Consider the following 17,624-nt stretch of genomic DNA (forward strand, 5'->3'; position numbering starts at 1 on the left):
AACAAGAAATTCACAAATTATGTCTGCCAGAATAAAATTAAATAAATCTAGAATTCTAATTTAACAAACTAGCTCCAACTAGGAAAGTACCTGGCAGGACCCTTGAAAACTCAGAAGATAAATCCTTATTATCAAGGCTGGTTTTGTTTCTGTCAGCACTGTTTTACCCTGCCAGAACAGAGCCTTCCCTAACTGCTGGGACCGACCTCAGAGCACCCAGCACTACATGGGCACAGTGAGGAACACTATGCCTGACAGGCCTAGCTCACAGGCCTTTTTTTTCTTTTGAATATTCATTTCATCCACACTGGTACTTTGTAGCATGCCTATACGAGGGTGTCAGAGCCCCTAGAACTGGTATTACAGACAGCTGTCAGCTGCCATGTGAGTGCTTGGAATTGATTCTAAGCCCCCTGGAAGAATAGCCAGTGCTCTTAATCACTGAGCCATTTTGTCAGCCCATTCTTTTTATTTTTTTTCAAAATTTATTATTTTTAATTGTGTATCTGTTTGCCTGTGTGTAGGTATGCACATGTGTGCAGGTGCTAAAGTAGCCAGCAGTGGCAGCTGGGATCACAGGTGGCTATTAGCCTCACGATGTTGCTGCAAAACTGAACTTGGCTTCTCTGAAAGACAAGTCATCATCTTAATCACCAAGCCATCTCTCCAGTAGTCTTGAAGGGACCAAAGACACATGTAAAAGCCCTTTGGGTTTCGATCAAATACAAGGCCAATGCTGAGGTCTAAATGAGGAATCTGTGTTGAGAAAGTTTAGTCCTTAAAAATTTTAAAGGCAGAAATGTGTTTCGACTTTCATGGGCCTCACCTGTAGCCTTTAGTCTAGGTTTCGGCATTTTCTTTTCTTTTCTCTCAGGTTTGGACTTCTTAACCATCTTTTTGTTTTTCTTTTTAGAACTGCCATAATCACTATCGTCATCGTCTTCCATTAGGAAATCTTCATCGCTGCCAGAATCTTCTGAGAGGAAAGAAGAATTTCAACGTCCAACTTAAATGCACACATCCTTCCAAGTGAACAAAGGGAAAGAGTGCTGAGAAAGACTGGGTTCAACAAGGAATTACAATACCAACTTGGCTGGAGCTGCCCCTGGCCACTGGAGAATGGATAAGTATGGTATGGACACAAATATCTTAGAGTAGAAAAAAAACTCCTTTTGAAATTCAGGATTGGATAGATTTACTGGGAATAAAGGTATGTTCCATCACACCCGGCTGTACAGTTCTATCTGCACAGGTTGCATCTGCCTGATACAAGGGACTGAATGCAAACATTTAGTATCTCAGAAAATACCAAAATAATCTACAATTGCAAATAAGGACTGGAATTGGAGATGAAGCTCAATCGACTGAGTACTTGCCCATGCACAAAGCCCTGAGTTAGAGCCTCACTTCTCCATAAAACTAGGAGGGGTAGTACAGGCAGATCAGTAAGCAGTTCAAGGTCACTCTCAGCTACACAACTGAGGTCAACATGGGGCTTTGCATAGGAGAGACTGCCTAGACAAATGACTAAAGAACAGTGGGTAACTGTACATACTCTCCTGGAAAGGTGTTTCATCGTCATCTTCTGGCTCTTCCTCACTGCCAACATCTTCCAAGAGCATCTCTCGCTGTTTAGAAGCTGCTTTAGATGCTGCCTGTCGTTGCTGGCGTACATTTTTATGATCATCTTTTTCATCTTCACTGTCATCTGCAATATAAAAGTTACTGTGATACAACAATCAAAAAATTTCACATCTGCTTACAGAGGAGCAGCTTAACTTCATTCAGAAGGAATAAAACCTATCCTTAAAAAATTCCTTAAAGTAGCCAGGTGGTGGCACACGCCTTTAATCCCAGCATTTGCCACTGCTTCCACCCAGAGGCAGATGTCGTCCGGTCCCAAGTTGCTACTGAGGACCATGTTTGGGTCTGTACAGCTAGGAACTGTGTCTGTGTCACCTCAGTGAGCCTTGGGAAACACTGGAGATGAAATAAAAGGGCCATGCTGAGTCAGCTCAGCCCTTCACTGACCCTAGGAGAGCTGGCCCCTGCACCCAGGAGAGATGACTGCACCCTTATAAGGGTGAACTGACTCTGAGGGTATAGATAAAGGGGAGTAGACTGTGGTCCCCTCGCCTGAGACTAGTGGCCCCAGTGACCTGGATTGACCAGCTCAGCTACCACCCAGGCCCACAGCTGGGCCTTGGGTTGGCCCACCCTAATATCTACTCCCCCCCACCCTCGGACCTGCTGAAATAAGTGAAGGGACTGGTCCTGCAGAATACCCACAGGATCTGTTGGTGCAGCCATAGGAAGTCTAAGAGAAGTTCTGGTGAGAACCCAATGATGCCAGTGTATCAGAAACCACCTTGAACCAGACCAGTGACTCATTGCAATGAGCATTGGCTAGTAAAGCTGAAAGGACAAATGATGTGGGATTCCCCTCTGTATGCTGTGAATACCACTTGGGGCTAATAAAGTAACTGCCTTGGCCTGTTGATAGGGCAGAACTTAGGTAGGCAGGGAAAACTAAACTGAATGCTGGGAGAAAGGAGGCAGAGTCAGAGAGAGAAGCCATATAGCCCTACCGGAGATAGACGCAGAACTTTTCCCAGTAAGCCACAGCCTCATGGCAATACACAGATTAATGAAAATGGGTTAAATTAATATGTAAGAGCTAGCCAATAAGAATCTAGAGCTAATAGGCCAAGCAGTGTTTTAAGTAATATAGTTTCTGTGTGATTATTTCGGGGCTGAGCAGCTGGGAACCAACAAGTGGCCTCCTCCTGTAACAGACCAAAGGCTATACTATATACAGATTGAGACCCCCCAATGCAACCAGGACAAATGAGAATATGTGGGCGAGGCAGGAAAGAGAAGCAAAGGGGTTTGCTGTTGTTTTATTTTTTCATTGGGGGGCATTGCAGGGATGAGAGGAGGATATAGAGGAACCGGGTAAAAGGAATTGGGATGCATGATGTGAAACCTCAAAGAATCAATAAAGGAGTTAAAAAGAAAATAATCCTGCAAAATATAGAGTGCTAATGTTAAAAATAAACTTTAAAATAAAATAAATGTACTTGTGATATATAAAGCCCTGGGTGGCCTCAAAATTACAGAGACCTGCAGGCTTCTATCATCATGCCTGGCATAGGCATGTAGTTTTTTAAAACTACACAGTTGAATTAAACTATGAACACTTAAATTTATAACTGTTTAATCCTAAAATTAGCAGTTATATGCCAACCTATGTTTACTGATTTTAGAAGACAAAGTGAGAAAAAAAAATATTTTAAAATAGAAGCAGTAAGGAGGCCTTCCAATTATCTCTATCCTAAGATAAACACATAAAAAACAATGCTAAATTATTCCTCCTTACAATGGATTGGGTGACCTTTCCAATTTAGAGACAGACAGGGGAAAATTTTTAGAAGTATATTTAGATGAGCTAGCTAAAGATCCAAGGCCAAGCTTATAAAAATTACTCTCATATACTACAATAAATGAATTGTTTCATCAATAGTAATTCAGTCAGGTAATTAAAGGCCAAGTTGCTAGCCCACCAGCTCTAGACTAAGGTTGATTTTGACGGTCTCTACTTATAGCTCTTTACTGAACTTTTAGGCTTCCCTAAAGGTTTAGCTGTCATACTTCCTTCTCTAAAAAAAAAATATTTATTTATTTATTTATTATGTATACAATATTCTGTCTGTGTGTATGTCTGCAGGTCAGAAGAGGGCACCAGACCTCATTACAGATGGTTGTGAGCCACCATGTGGTTGCTGGGAACTGAACTCGGGACCTTTGGAAGAGCAGGCAATGCTCTTAATCACTGAGCCATCTCTCCAGCCCCTAGCTGTCATACTTCTAAAACAGTCCCTGAAGCCTTGCATGGCCCATTTTTTTTCTTCTGGGGGGGAAAAAAAAAAAAGAGTCCAGGTAGTGGTAGCACTTGACAGCCAAGGCTACACAAAAAAACCTGTCTAAAAATGCTAAAAACTAAAAACCCCAAAACATAGCACCTTTTATTTATTCTTTGGGAATAGAAATATACATGCAATGCATTTGGTACCATCTATTCCCTACTACTCAACTCTACCTCCCCTGGTTCACTCCCAACACATATCTGTCCTAATTTCATGGTGTGCATTTGTTAATAAATCAGTAAGACCAGTAAGTGCAATTCATACATAAAATATATGAATGGGTGTGAGGCTTTCTAATAGACCATGGACAAGCTCCCAGTGGCCAATTTCTAGTAACTATTAACTGTCAAAGGGTTCCTCAACTATGGCTGGGACCTTGTAAGGCTCTCCCCTTCGTGGTCAATATTTACTATTTCTAGTGCCAGATCTCATCTAGAGACAATTAGAGAATAAAGTTGACTATGGCAGAGCCTAAACTAAACCGAGTTGGCAAGAGTTGTGCTTAATACAAGTACAGAATCATGCATCTTGGAAGTATTAAAAATCCTAATAAAGAAAATTAAATTAGGGCTCACGGAGCAAATGAATGCCAAAGCACATTACATTATCTTTGGGTCACGAGATAGTAGAATTTAAGTAGTAGGGAAGGCAAAACATGTCAACAGAGTTAATTTAGCAGACTGTTGTCTACCTTTTATACTTTTGTTCAACAGCAGTCATGAAAAGGGACATCCAAGAAGACAAAGGAGGGGCATACTGGTTAAAATTAAAGTAGCCAGAAGCAATAAGGAATATAGAAAGCTGTAAACCACCAGCGTTAAGTTGCTGGGAATGGAACTCAGGTTCTCTGTAAAAGCAGCCAGCACACTATATAACTGCTGAGCCATCTCTCGTCTTTTTCTATAACTTTTTTGACAGGATCTCCTTATGCAACACCTGGCTGGCTTTGTACTTCACAGCAATTCTCCTGTCTCAGCATCCGGGATGCTGGTATCAAAGGCATTTTCCACTATACTTGGTTCATAATAATTCTTTTAATTAAAAAATTTTACAGGGGGCTGGAGAGATGGCTCAGTGGTTAAGAGCATTGCCTTCTCTTCCAAAGGTTCTGAGTTCAATTTCCAGCAACCACATGGTGGCTCACAACCATCTGTAATGAGGTCTGGCCTGCAGACATACACACAGACAGAATATTGTATACATAATAAATAAATATTTAAAAAAATTTTATAAAATATTTTTCTATGGCTATTATTTCAAATGGCATTTACTTAATTTGCTGCAATTTATTTCTATAAAAATTGCACAGCAGCTGGGCACACATCTTTAATCCCAGCATTGAAGAAACAGAGGCAGTTGTATCTCTTAGGAGTTTGAGGCCAGCTTGGTCTATATAATGAATTCAAGAACAGCCACTGTCACATAGTGAAACCCTGTTTCAAACAACTAAGTAAAACATTTTTAAAGATAGTTTGCATTTTATGTTTTATGTGAATTGGTGTTTTGCCTACATGTATGGATAAGGGTGTCAGGTTTCCTGGAACTGGAGTCATGGACAGATGTGAAGCACCATGTAGGTGCTGGGAACTGAACCCCGGTCCCCTGGGAAGAGCAGCTAGTGCTCTTAGCCACGGTGTCATCTCGACAGCCAGCAAAATAAAAAGGTTGTAACCTCAATTTTGCATGAAAATAACCTGTAGATTCTTAAAAAACAACAAACAAAAAAAAGTCCGTAAAGATGGAGAGTAATGTTTACCTGGGTGAAGGGTGAAGATAGAAATGGTCTTATAATTCCAGTACTTGAACTCACAGAGATCCGCCTGCCTCTACTTCCCAATTGATGGGATTAAAGGCATGCGCCACCACAGCCTGGCCCCCAAAACTTCTTCATAAACGAAGAGTATATAAATTATTTCTACTGCAGTGAACATACTTTACCTGCTGAGTGAGAATCATCCTTCTTGGTCTTCACATCTTTTTCTTCTGAGTCTTCACTGTAAGGAAAAAACAAAAAGAAAAAATTTGTTAAGACTTAGATCAAAGATCGATGGGCAGAGTGGCTACACTCTTAATTCTAGTAGTAAGGCTGTTCAGACAAGAGGACTGACATCCATCAGTTCCAACCCATCCTAGGCTACATAGTTTTAGGTCTGCCTGAACTGAAGACAGGACCCTAAGCTGGGTGTAGTGGTACACACCTTTGATCCCAGCACTTGGTTGGCAGATGCAGGAGGATCTCTGCGAGTTCATGGCCAGCATCATCTACAGGGTGAGTTCTAGAATACCCACAGCTTGTTACACAGAGAAATCTTGTCTCAAAAAACCAAAGAAGTTCAAACGCAGATGCTAAGGAATGAAACGGCTTCATTATTCTCTTACCTTCAGGGATGCTAGTGAATATGTGTGATTGTACTCTTCATGGAAAAATAAACTGAGTCCCAAGACTCAACAGGAAAGGGACTAAGTATCTTGAACAAACAAAAAGCCCAAAGGTCCAGCAAGGCTCCCAGTCTAATCATTCCCAGGGCCACAACAAACAAAATTCAGAAACAAAAAACAATGAAGGAATGTTTATAAATCTAACTTATGATCAAGTATATGATTTTTCGCAGGCTATTTCAATGAGCAAAGTCAGGGAAAAGCTCAATTTTTAATTTTTTTCATTTATTTCTATTTTATGTACACTGGTATTTTGCCATGGGTGTCAGCTCCCCCGTCTATTGAGTTATAGACAGTTATGAGTTGCCATGTGGGTGCGGGGAATTGAACCCAGGTACTCGGGAAGAGTATTCAGTGCTCTTAACCAGTATGCCATCTCTCCAGGCCCCCAAAACTCAATTCTTAAGTACAAATGAATAGAAAACCCAACAAGACACTGTGTTATAGGCTCAACCTAAAGGCTAGCCTGAGCTACGCTCTTGAGATCCTGCCCATCCCTGACCAAAAAACAAAGAAAAACTTTAGGCCAGATACAGACACGAATAAGATAATATAAACAAATCACAAATGGTTCACATTTAAGGAGATCTGTAAATGAATATGATTTGAGAGAGAGAGAGAGAGAGAGAGAGAGAGAGAGAGATACTCTAACTTGAGAAGAACTGTCTCTTAAAGGCATAATACTGAATTATTTTCTCAAAACCACATCTCAGAAATTCTCTACTAAAAACATTAGAAATTAGGTATATAAACAAACAAAAACTATTTGGTAAATGAATACATTTATATTATTAACATTAATATTCTTTTTTCAGACAGGGTTTCTTTGTGTAGCTTTACAGCCTATCCTGGAACCCACTCCAGGCTGAGATCCACCTCCTGTCTCTGCCTCCCAAGTGCTGGAATTAAAGGCGTGTACCACCACTGCCTGGCGAGTTTAATATCCTAAGAGTCTTTATTTTCTTTTAAAATTATTATCTCATGTGTATGGGTACTTTGTCTGCACTTGTTTGTGCACCAAATGTGTGCCTGGTGCCCATCAAGACCAGAAGATGTCACTGGATCCCCTGAATCTAGGATTACACACAATGATGAGCTGTTATGTGGATGCTGGGAATGGACCGTAGGTACTCTAGAACAGCCAGTGCTCTTAACCATTTCTCCAGCCTCCAAGAGTCTTAGACTGATGGTTAAAAGTGGAGTTTGAAACCAAGTATGGTTTCAAAACCTGCTGGTCAATTTACTCGTTAACCTCCTGCTCCATTCACTGAACCCCTCAAGCTGATAGAAGTGTTATGAGAATTGACAATGGACAGAAAGCACAACACAGCCTGACACTAATAGTCTTTCTTCTCCTTCATCACCATCATGTCTTAAAGTTATATACTAGGAAATGTGTGTGTTCACTTTGAAAACCAGGAGAAAAATTCTATCATCCCTTTCTCAATGTAGTTATGTTACGGTTAAATTGCAATTTATGTGAACACATTTGTAAAACTAAGGGGAAAAGTTTGGAGATGAATAGCTCAGTTGCAGAATGCTTGGTCAGCACAAGTAAGGTCCTGGATCCGTTCTTAGCACCACAACAAGAAAAAGAAAACAATAAAAAAATTAAAAGAAGAGGTAAAGTATCTAAAATGATTACTTGAACAATAAAGACTCATTGAGAATAAAATTCAACAGGGTTCAAAGTTTAGAATTCCACAAGGTTTAGTTATGGTTCTGCTATTGAACCACAATGAAGTGTCCATACCAACTTCAGATAACAAAAGATTCTTGGATGGAAATCACTTCCTGTAAAGTTCAGACCAAGTAGCTTCTGGAGAAGAGGCTGACCCGCAAGCATAGTAGCACGACCTACACGACAGGAAACACAGACTGCATATAGAAGCTTCACCCAGTTAGAACTCATAGATTGCCTTTATTTTGGAGCTCTGACTCTGTAACTAGGAAGATAAAAACAATGATGCCTCCTACCTGTCTTCTTGTGAATTCTTTCCAGATCGCCTTTTATTTTTAGCTTCACGAGGAGATGACCGAATTTTCTTAGCAGGAGGGCCTGAATCTCTTCCATAATCTTCATCTAAACAAGCAATTTTTCAAATTTGGTTAATTAGATTATGATGTTTACATGCTGAAATCACACATTACTCCTCATGCCATTTAAATAAATGAAACCCAATTTCCCTCATGGGTTTTTTAATTAAAGGTAGAAGGGGAGTTGGAGAGATGGCTCAGTGGTTAAGAGCACATACTGGTTTGACTCCCAGCACCCATATAGGGCCCCACAACTCTAGTTCCAGAGGATCTACTGCCCTCTTCTGGCCTCTACAAACACCAGGCATGCATGTGGTACACAGGATGTACATGAAGCAAAACACTCAAACAAACAAAAAGTACTCTTAAAAAAATCGGGGCTTTCGGGCGGTAGTGGTGCATGCCTTTAGTCCCAGCACTTGGGAGGCAGAGGCAGGCGGATCTCTGTGAGTTCAAAACCAGCCTGGTTTACAAGAGCTAGTTCCAGGACAGGTATCAAAGCTACAGAAAAACCTTGTCTCAAAATATATATATGGGGCTTTGCCAAGTGGTAATAGCACACCCCCTTTAATCTCAGCACTTGGGAGGCAGAGGCAGGTAGATCTCTGTGACTGTGTGTTCAAAGCTAGCCTGGTCTACAGGGCAAGTTCCAGAACAGGCTACAAAGGTGCAGAGAAATCCTGTCCCGAAAAACCAAAGTAAATAAGTAAATTTTAAAAAATTGAGGCTAGAAATATTTATTATCTAACATGTAGCAGGCTGAGATCTATCTCTCCAGTACCACAAAAACAATTAATTAAAAGAGGGCCAGCAAAATGGCTCAATACTTAAAAGCACTTGGCTGCGTAAGCCTGAAACCCGATTTCGATACCTGAAAGCCATGGCAAGAGAGGACTCACTCCCAAGTTTTCTCCTGCTCTCCCTTTGTGCCCACACTCGTACATACATATCACACACACAACTGAAAATAAAAGAACTTTAATATTTCTCCCCAGTTCTAACTATTTTAATCCCATTTCACATATTATTATCTAGTTCTTATATACACACCTTATACAGTTACACCATAGCTTATCATTTAATACCATTTCCATTTAGTTATGATTTCCCCAGGTTTCATATTCATATTTACTTGAAATTATAGTAATAGTTTTATTATAAACATCTTAAAAAAACATAAAATCTACAATCATAACATAATATCGTGATCAAGCAAATTATTCTTAAACTGAAATAACAAATATATAATACACTCTGGATACTTAAAACTTTAGTCGTTTGGGACTTCAGTAATTCCTAAGTTGCTGGATTCATTATGAATTCCTTAGCAGAATATCCTAAACCATTATCAGCAATATTTATTTTAATTATGTGTTTGTGTAGGCTGTATGTGGTTATGTGCACATGAGCTAATGGATGTTGAGAACTGAACGCAGGTCCTCTGCAACAGCAGTATATATTTTTAACTAGTGTACTATCTTCTACTTCTTAAAAATTAAAAAAACATCAAGCATGCCTATGCCTACATGCCTTTAATCGCAGCACTCAGGAAGCAGAGGCAGACAGATCTCTGTGAGTTTGAAGTGAGCCTGGTCTATAGAGTGAATTCTAGAACAGCCAAGACTACACAGAGAAACCCTTTCTTGAAAAAAAATCAAAAATGACCCCTCTACCACATTAAAAGAACAAAACAAAACAAAACAAAACAAAAAAACACCAAACATTTATTGTGTGTGTGGGCATGCCTGCCAGGTTGTGCATGTACAAGACAGGACAACTTGCAGGAATTGGTTCTCTCCTTCCACCATTTGCAGAGATCAAATCAAGTTGTCAGCAGGGCCTTTGTCTGCTGAATCATATTGCTGTTCCTTAACTACATTTTAAAAAGATGAAAATCCAAAAGAAAAAGGTCAAAACAGCTACATGTCAACTACGGGACATAAGTATCAACTATGCTTCAGTTTCCTTAGCTGTAAAATGAAACAAGAGATTCCTAACAGTATTCCTCCAAAAACCAACCTATTAAATAAACACAAACATTTAGAACAGTTCCTGGCATGTAGCAATTGATTTTTATATTACTTCAGAGATAGAATTTCATATATATTTATAAATATAAGTTATATGTTATATACTTATATATTATATATAAACATAAGTTATATATAATATATACATAAGTTTTTCATTCCTCTACATATCTTCCAAGCCTTCCTAAAGGGTACACTATCTTTATAAAGTAAAATTAGTGATTCAGTAATTACAGCCACTGGTTGGTTTTCCAGACAACCAGGGTTCAATTCCCAGCACCCACACAGCAGCTCACAACGGCAGAAAGTCCAGTTTCAGGATCTGATGCCCTCTTATGTCCTCCAAAGGATGGCACACAGTTGGTGCACAGGCGCAAACACAGGCAAACACTCAAAACATAAAATAATAAAATATTCAAGTAAAATAAGATAATAAAAAGACCCATCTTACTTCATTATACAAACAGCATAACTTCCTTAGGCACAGATTTTACTGTGATAATAACTGCAACAATAGCACAATTTTCTTGTTTTTGAATCAGGGTCTTGCAGAATCACAGTTGGTCTGGAATTTCTGGGCTCATGTGCTCTGTCTCAGGTTCCTGAATAGCTGGACTATCTGCTCACACTACTGGGCTTAGCTAGCAGTGGGCATTTTACATAAATAAACACTGCAAATTACTGGAATTTAACCTTTGGATTCTAAAACCAGATAAGAAAAAAAATCAGGTGTTTATTTCAATGATTTACAGAAAAAGCTAAGCGCCAGGCACAGAGGCACACACCTGCAACCCTACAATTGTGAGGCAAGTGCATTTGAGGTCAAGGACAACCTAGGTAACAGACCTTATCTCAAAGAAAAGGGGCAAGTTCACATTGCTTTCTTTGACACAAATCACTGGGTACTTTTAAATAAGAGACCTTTAAAAGCATGACAGAAAGCACATAAGCTGACAGTTCGGTCAGTACAGCAAGACTGTAGAAATACAAACATACCTGCATCATCTGATTCCTGAAACTGTGAGTAATCAACGACCTTTCTATTTCTGCAGAAAAAGACAAATACAGGTAATTAAAAAAAAGTATGGCTTCTAAGACATCAGAATACACATTTTAGTTTTACAAACAGTAGTTCTCAGGCCACGGATTCCAGTTCTTGGGAGAGAAAGGCAGGCAGAGCTATATGAATTTGAAGTCAGGCAAACTCTGTGAGACCCTGTCTCAAAACAACAATAATAACAGAAACCCAAACAAACAGACAAAACCAACTCAAACTTCTACCACTCACCTCAGTGACAGCTTAAACACTGTTCTTCCCAGCTTTATATTTCCTACTTCCCCAAGAACAGAACAGGAAACCAGGGCCATTCACCACACGTATTCATTACACACAGACATTCCATATCCATCTATTACACACTGCTGCGGAAACAATCTTTGTACACTGTAAATATTACTCTCACTGAAGAGATTGGGCAGGAGAAGCAGACTAGGAGGACGCTGAGTAGAAGGAGTGTGAGGAGTCACCAAAAGATGCAGAGAAGCAGTATGTACATTCATGAGGTAAGCGAGCCTCGGGACAGCACACAGATGAATAGAAATCAGTTAATTTAAGTTACAAAAGCTAGTTAAAAACAAATGTTAAGTCTGTGTGCAGCTATTTTGGGGAGTGGCTGGTGTGAGAGAAAAGTTATTTTAGCCCCCCCCCCCCCCCCCCGTATTATACAGCTACAGCCCTGGTTGTTCTGGAACTTGCTTACATAGACAAGGCTGCCCTCTAATTCAAGAGATTCTCTTGCCTCTGCTTTCCCAACACTAGGGTTAAAGGTATTTGACACCACGCCTGGCTGCTATTTTTAATTCTTGGTTTTTGAGACCCAGTTTCATCATGTAGTCCTGGTTGTCCTAGAACTCACCCTGTAGACCAAGCTGGCCTATAATTCAGAGATCCACCTGCTCCTGCCTCCTAAATGCCGGGATTAAAGTCATATCCCCCTTTTTTGGGGGCGGTGTGCACGTGTTTTATTTTTACTGTTATATGCACAATATTTATACTTGATAAAACAAAATTATTGTTAGGAAAAAGTGTTGTCCCCCCCCTCCCATCCCCAAGACAGGATTTCTCTGTAGCTCTGGGGCCTGTCAGTCCTGGAACTCTCTCTGTAGACTAGGCTGGCCTCAAACTCCACTCCTCTCTGCCCCCGAGTGCTGGGATTAAAGGAGTGTGCTACTACTGCCTGGCGCAAAAAAGATCTTTTTTTAAAAAAAATTATTTTATTTATTATATATACAGTGCTCTGCCTGCATGTTTGCCTGAACGCCAGAAGAGGGCACCAAATCCCATTGTAGATGGTTGTAAGCCACCATGTGGTTGCTGGAAATTAACTCATGACCTCTGGAAGAGCAGTCTCTTAACCTCTGATCCATCTCTCCAGCTCCAGTTTTTAAGATATAGTTATGTCATAATGTTCCCAAATTATGATAAGAAATGATAAGATTAAGCCTTAGAAGATTTTTTTTTAACTATAGTCAAAGATGCTTAAAAAAAGCTGGGGCTGGAGAATGGCTCAGAGGATAGGAACACTGGCTGCTCTTCCAGAGTACCTGAGTTCAATCCTAGTAACCACATGGGGGCTCACAACCATCTATAATGAGATCTGGTACCCTCTTCTGGTGTGCAGATGTATACGCAGGCAGAACACTATACATAATAAATAAATAAATCTCAATAAAAAAGGGATTAAAAATGTATGTGTACGCATACTATATGTGCTCTGGTACCCAGGGAGAACAGTTCTCAGAATCCCAGGAAATGGAGTTAGATGGTTGTGAGGGTGCCTAACTTGGGTGTCTGCATTTTGTTTTGAGACAGAATTGTCACTATGCAACAAAAGCTGACTTCAAACTCAGACTCCTTCTGCTGCCCCTGTTCCAATTACAGATGGGTACCATCATACCTAACAAATGGAACTCTGTCTTCTGCTTTGTTCTATGAAAAACTATAAAATCTGGAGTTGACTTTGACTTATGTAGGGGAATGTGCACAGGTCATATACAGCATTCTATAAGGAACTTGAGAAGTGTACTTGGATGCTTGTTGTACTAGGGCTAAAGTACATTTTTAATGAACTTGTTCTTGTCAAAGCAAGCTGAAACCTAACATTTAAGAGGAGGATTACTAAAGTACAAGGTCATGCAATCTTCTATTTATTCCTAGCCAAAACAAAAGTCTTGTCAAAATCCTACTACAGCCAGAAATGGTGGCATACACCCGTCATCTCAGCCCTTAAGAAGCGAAGGCAGGAAGGTCAAGAGTCTGAGGTGGACTGGGCTGCAGAGAGCCCTAGACTCAAATTGTTATTTAAATGCCAAGTGGAACTAACTCTCCAGTTGAACAATAACTACCAGAAACGTAAGCAAATACAACACAATTCAAGATAGTTCAGATGACTGAACTAAACTGAATCAGAGCTCTGCCACAAACTAGTTCTATGTCCTCGAGTAAGGGATTCCCCCTCACTGACCATGTTTTTCAACTGTAAAACAGGAGGAATACAGAAAAAATGTGCAAGACAAGAATGCTTGGGGGAAAAAAAGAAACCCCAGAAATGTTCAAATTTCAATGATATACCTTTACTTATTTTAGCTGATAAAATCTGTGTACTATACTGAAAATGTAACATGAAGCTTGAAAAGGTGGCATAGGCCTGCTTTGCTGTGAGCATGAGGTCAGCCTGGGCTATAAAAAGAGATTTTGCCTTAAATAAAAAGGAAAGAATGTACCTTTTGGGACAGAGTATTATTCAGTGATAGAATGTCTTATTAGTGGCTCCCTACCCCAGATAAAATGGGGTAGAGGATGCTTGTTTATAATGAACTATTTGGTTCTGAAGCATTGGTAAGTTGAGGTTTAAAGGTAACAGGATTTTAAAAGCGGTAGTACAAATTTGTAATCTCAGCATTTGGGAGCCAAAGTCAGGAGAATCAGGCCATTATTTTCAGCTACTTCAGGGGAGTTGAAGGCCAGCCTGAGCTACAGAAGATGCTGCCTCAATACCCCCACCCAAAACCAATGGGATTTCAATTATAATTATCAATTTCTTTCTATTGAACAGTGAGAGCATGCTGAAGGCTGGTAAAATGGGTAAAGGTACTTGGCACTCTAGGACCAGCACGGTGGAAAAGAATGGCTACCATGGTTGTTCTCTGGCCTCCATAAACACAATAGAACACATGCACACCCACACATCTATCACACAAATAAATACTTGTAATAATTACTTTAAAGAACAAGAATGCTAGTTTCACATGCCAAGAATATCATTTTTGTCTGCTCTAAGAAAAAGTATTCTTCTGTCTTTAGAATGAAGGAGTACATTGTTTTAGAGTTAGAGATTACCATGCTTTCGAATTATTTCACTTAACCCCCTTAGTTTTACATTACGAAAATGAAACTGAGGCCACTCAGTGTTTAGAAGCACCGGCTGCTCTTCCTAGAGGACCCAAGTTCAATTCCCAGCACCCACAGGGCAGCTTACAACTGTTTGTAACTCCAGTTCCAGGGGTCAGACAACCTTACAGACATACACTGGGGGAAAAAACAAACAACAAACAAACAAAAAAGAAAAAGAAAAAAGAACTTAGCTCTGTTTTGTTTTGAGACAGGGTCTCACTATGTAGCTCCGACTAGCCTGAAACTCACTATGTAGACCAGGCTCGCCTTGAACTCATCATAGAGATCCCCACGCCTCTGCCTCCTAAGAGATGGAATTAAAATTGTATACCACGATGCCAACTTTAGAATTTAATGTTTTGTAACAAGTCTGCATATCTGCCTGAAATCTGTGTAAGGAAAACTTTATACCATGGACAAAACAGCCATTTTTAAAATTAAGTTTTAAGAGACTTTTATTAAATAATCTACAGTTCAACCAATGAATGCTTGATTTCACTGCTACTTCTATCACAAAGTTAATTATTACTATAAAACCTGACTTCTGGGGGTTGGAGAGGTGGCTCGGCGATCAACAGCACTGTCCAGGCTTACATCACAGCACCTGAGTCAGGTGACTCACAACCACTCGTAATTTCAGTTCTAGAAGATCCAACACTCATGCTGGTGTTCAACATCTCATTTTTCAGATGGATGAGAGCCTGCAGAGCAATACTTTTCAACTTATAGGCCACAAACCTCTGTTACTGGGCCTTGGACTCATTTATTGGTGCATAAACAGCATTTTAAAAGAAAAACAGCAAATAGGAAATAATAAAGAAAACTGTACTATCTAATACACCTACGTTCATAATCTATCTCCCAAGCATGCACATTCTTGTACAATGTTGATTATAACATACACACATTTCAAATGGAATTCTACCAAAGCAGTTCAAGAGCTACTGGGGGTGTGGGGAGAGCAGACCGCAGAGAGAGACACTTCCAGATTTTTGTTTTTACCTTTAGAACAACTCTGTTCTAAAGGTAAGACCTACAGCCACAAAAGTGGTATTTTTCTGTGAGTAATGTCACATGTGTGCAGGCACTCAAGGAAGAGACCGGGAGGTCTGGGTGTCTACTCCCCTAGTGCTGGTATTTGAATGGTTTGAAGGGCAGCAGGGTCCTCTGGGAGAATAGCAAGTGCTCTTAATCACTGAGATTGCTCCTCAACCCTTCCTCTTCTATTTTGGTCTAAAATTGGTGATCTTTCTACTTTAAGCCTCCTATGTGCAGGAAATCTGGAGCACACCATCAAACCTGACTCAAAATATTTTTCATTTGAGATAGCAAGCTTCTTAAAGTTTAAACATTGTTAGGCAGATGTAGTTGCACATGCCCTTAATCCCAGCATGGGGTGTGTGTGGTGTAGGGTGCAGAGGCAGGCCTCAGGTAGCCTGGTCTATATAGCAAGTTCCAGGACAGCCTGGGCTATAAGAGACCTGTCCTAAAAATAATAAATAAAGACTATCAGTTTGATAGTAGTGATAGGAAGACACAGCAATACTCAGCAGATTCTGTTATACTGAATTCTAAACAATCTTACCCAGCCTTGAATCTTGTCAAAAAAAATCTCAAAAGAGAACTAGGATCCACTCATGATCTCCATGGTAAAATTCCATTTATTAAATGGTTCTTCACAGGGAGTCCAAATCTGCCTTGACCATCTACTGCCTAGGTAACGTAGTTCTACATACCGTAATTACCTTGTCTAACCCTATCCCTTCCTCTTCAGAGTAGCCCTTAACATTTATGTTAACCTCATTTTTTTCCTTCAAAGTAAATACTGTTTTGGTTTGGTTGGTCATAAGACAGTCTCTAAATTGCCCCTCTGTTGCAATTCCTTATGTAGACCAGGCTGAATCCAAACTCAGTCATCTGCCTGCCCGTCTCCCCAGTGCTAGGATTAAGAGTGCATGCCTCCATGCCCAGCCCCTAAACACGATGATTTTAACATCCACTCATCATGTATCTCAAGAACCTTCTTGCCACTCTAGTTGATCTCCTCCAAACAGAAGATAAAGTCTGTCCTGTACTGCCCACAGTAAATGTGACAATATGGTCATAAACAATAGAGAGGGAATAAGGGCTACACCTTCCTCTACTAATTCTACTGTATGCTAATACAATCCAACACCTCAGTTGTCTCTGCCCCTTCCTACAGTGGATTTCACACTCTAATTCTAATGACTTTCTTCACACCGTTTCAACATATTCTATTTCTCCCCACTTCTTATCTTCTGCAGATATCTTCTGGGCCAGTCTTCACCTATGTCAAAGAATAAAATAGCCCCCTGGGGAAAAAAAAAGACAAGAATACGATGATAGGCCAAGAACAGAGAGATTGTAACAACTGCCCATCGTCTGAGACATTATTCTGTTTGGATTTCCCCATCTTCCAAGATCTCGATGTGAAACTGAAAACCCTTGCTAAAATAAAAACTCAGCATTTTCACAGAATTCTTTTGCTCTAATAAACCTTTTGTTTCCTTCTGTGATGCTGGGGTAGAATTTAGAACTTTGTGCACGCTAGCCAAGCACACCACCAGTAAGCCATGTCTGTCTCATTCAAGAAAACAAAAAAGCAAAGAGTTTACTTAAATCAGTGAACTTTTTAGTGCATAAAATTAATTGTTCATCTAAAAGTAAAATCAGGGTTGGGGATACAGCTCAGTTGGTAGAGTGCCTGACCAGCATTCA

General features: G+C 40.0%; 1 protein-coding gene across 2 annotated transcripts in view; it reads right to left on the reverse strand.

Moving 5' to 3' along the window:
- Nucks1 (nuclear casein kinase and cyclin dependent kinase substrate 1) overlaps window positions 1–17,624 on the reverse strand; it is a 28,346-nt gene that overhangs the window by 5,613 nt on the left and 5,109 nt on the right. The window contains exons 2-6 of one of the 2 annotated variants that reach the window (XM_085688276.2): window positions 11,429–11,478; window positions 8,343–8,448; window positions 5,865–5,920; window positions 1,556–1,708; window positions 827–973 (exon numbers count right to left, since the gene is read on the reverse strand). In XM_085688276.2, the coding sequence (XP_085544402.1) occupies window positions 827–973; window positions 1,556–1,708; window positions 5,865–5,920; window positions 8,343–8,448; window positions 11,429–11,478 (512 nt within the window). Of the gene's footprint in view, window positions 1–826; window positions 977–1,555; window positions 1,709–5,864; window positions 5,921–8,342; window positions 8,449–11,428; window positions 11,479–17,624 lie in introns of both variants that reach the window. The other variant, XM_085688275.2, reaches the window with a different exon arrangement.

The sequence above is a fragment of the Myodes glareolus genome, chromosome 5 (genome assembly GCF_982192425.1).
Source record: "Myodes glareolus chromosome 5, mMyoGla1.1, whole genome shotgun sequence".
NCBI lineage: Eukaryota > Metazoa > Chordata > Mammalia > Rodentia > Cricetidae > Myodes > Myodes glareolus.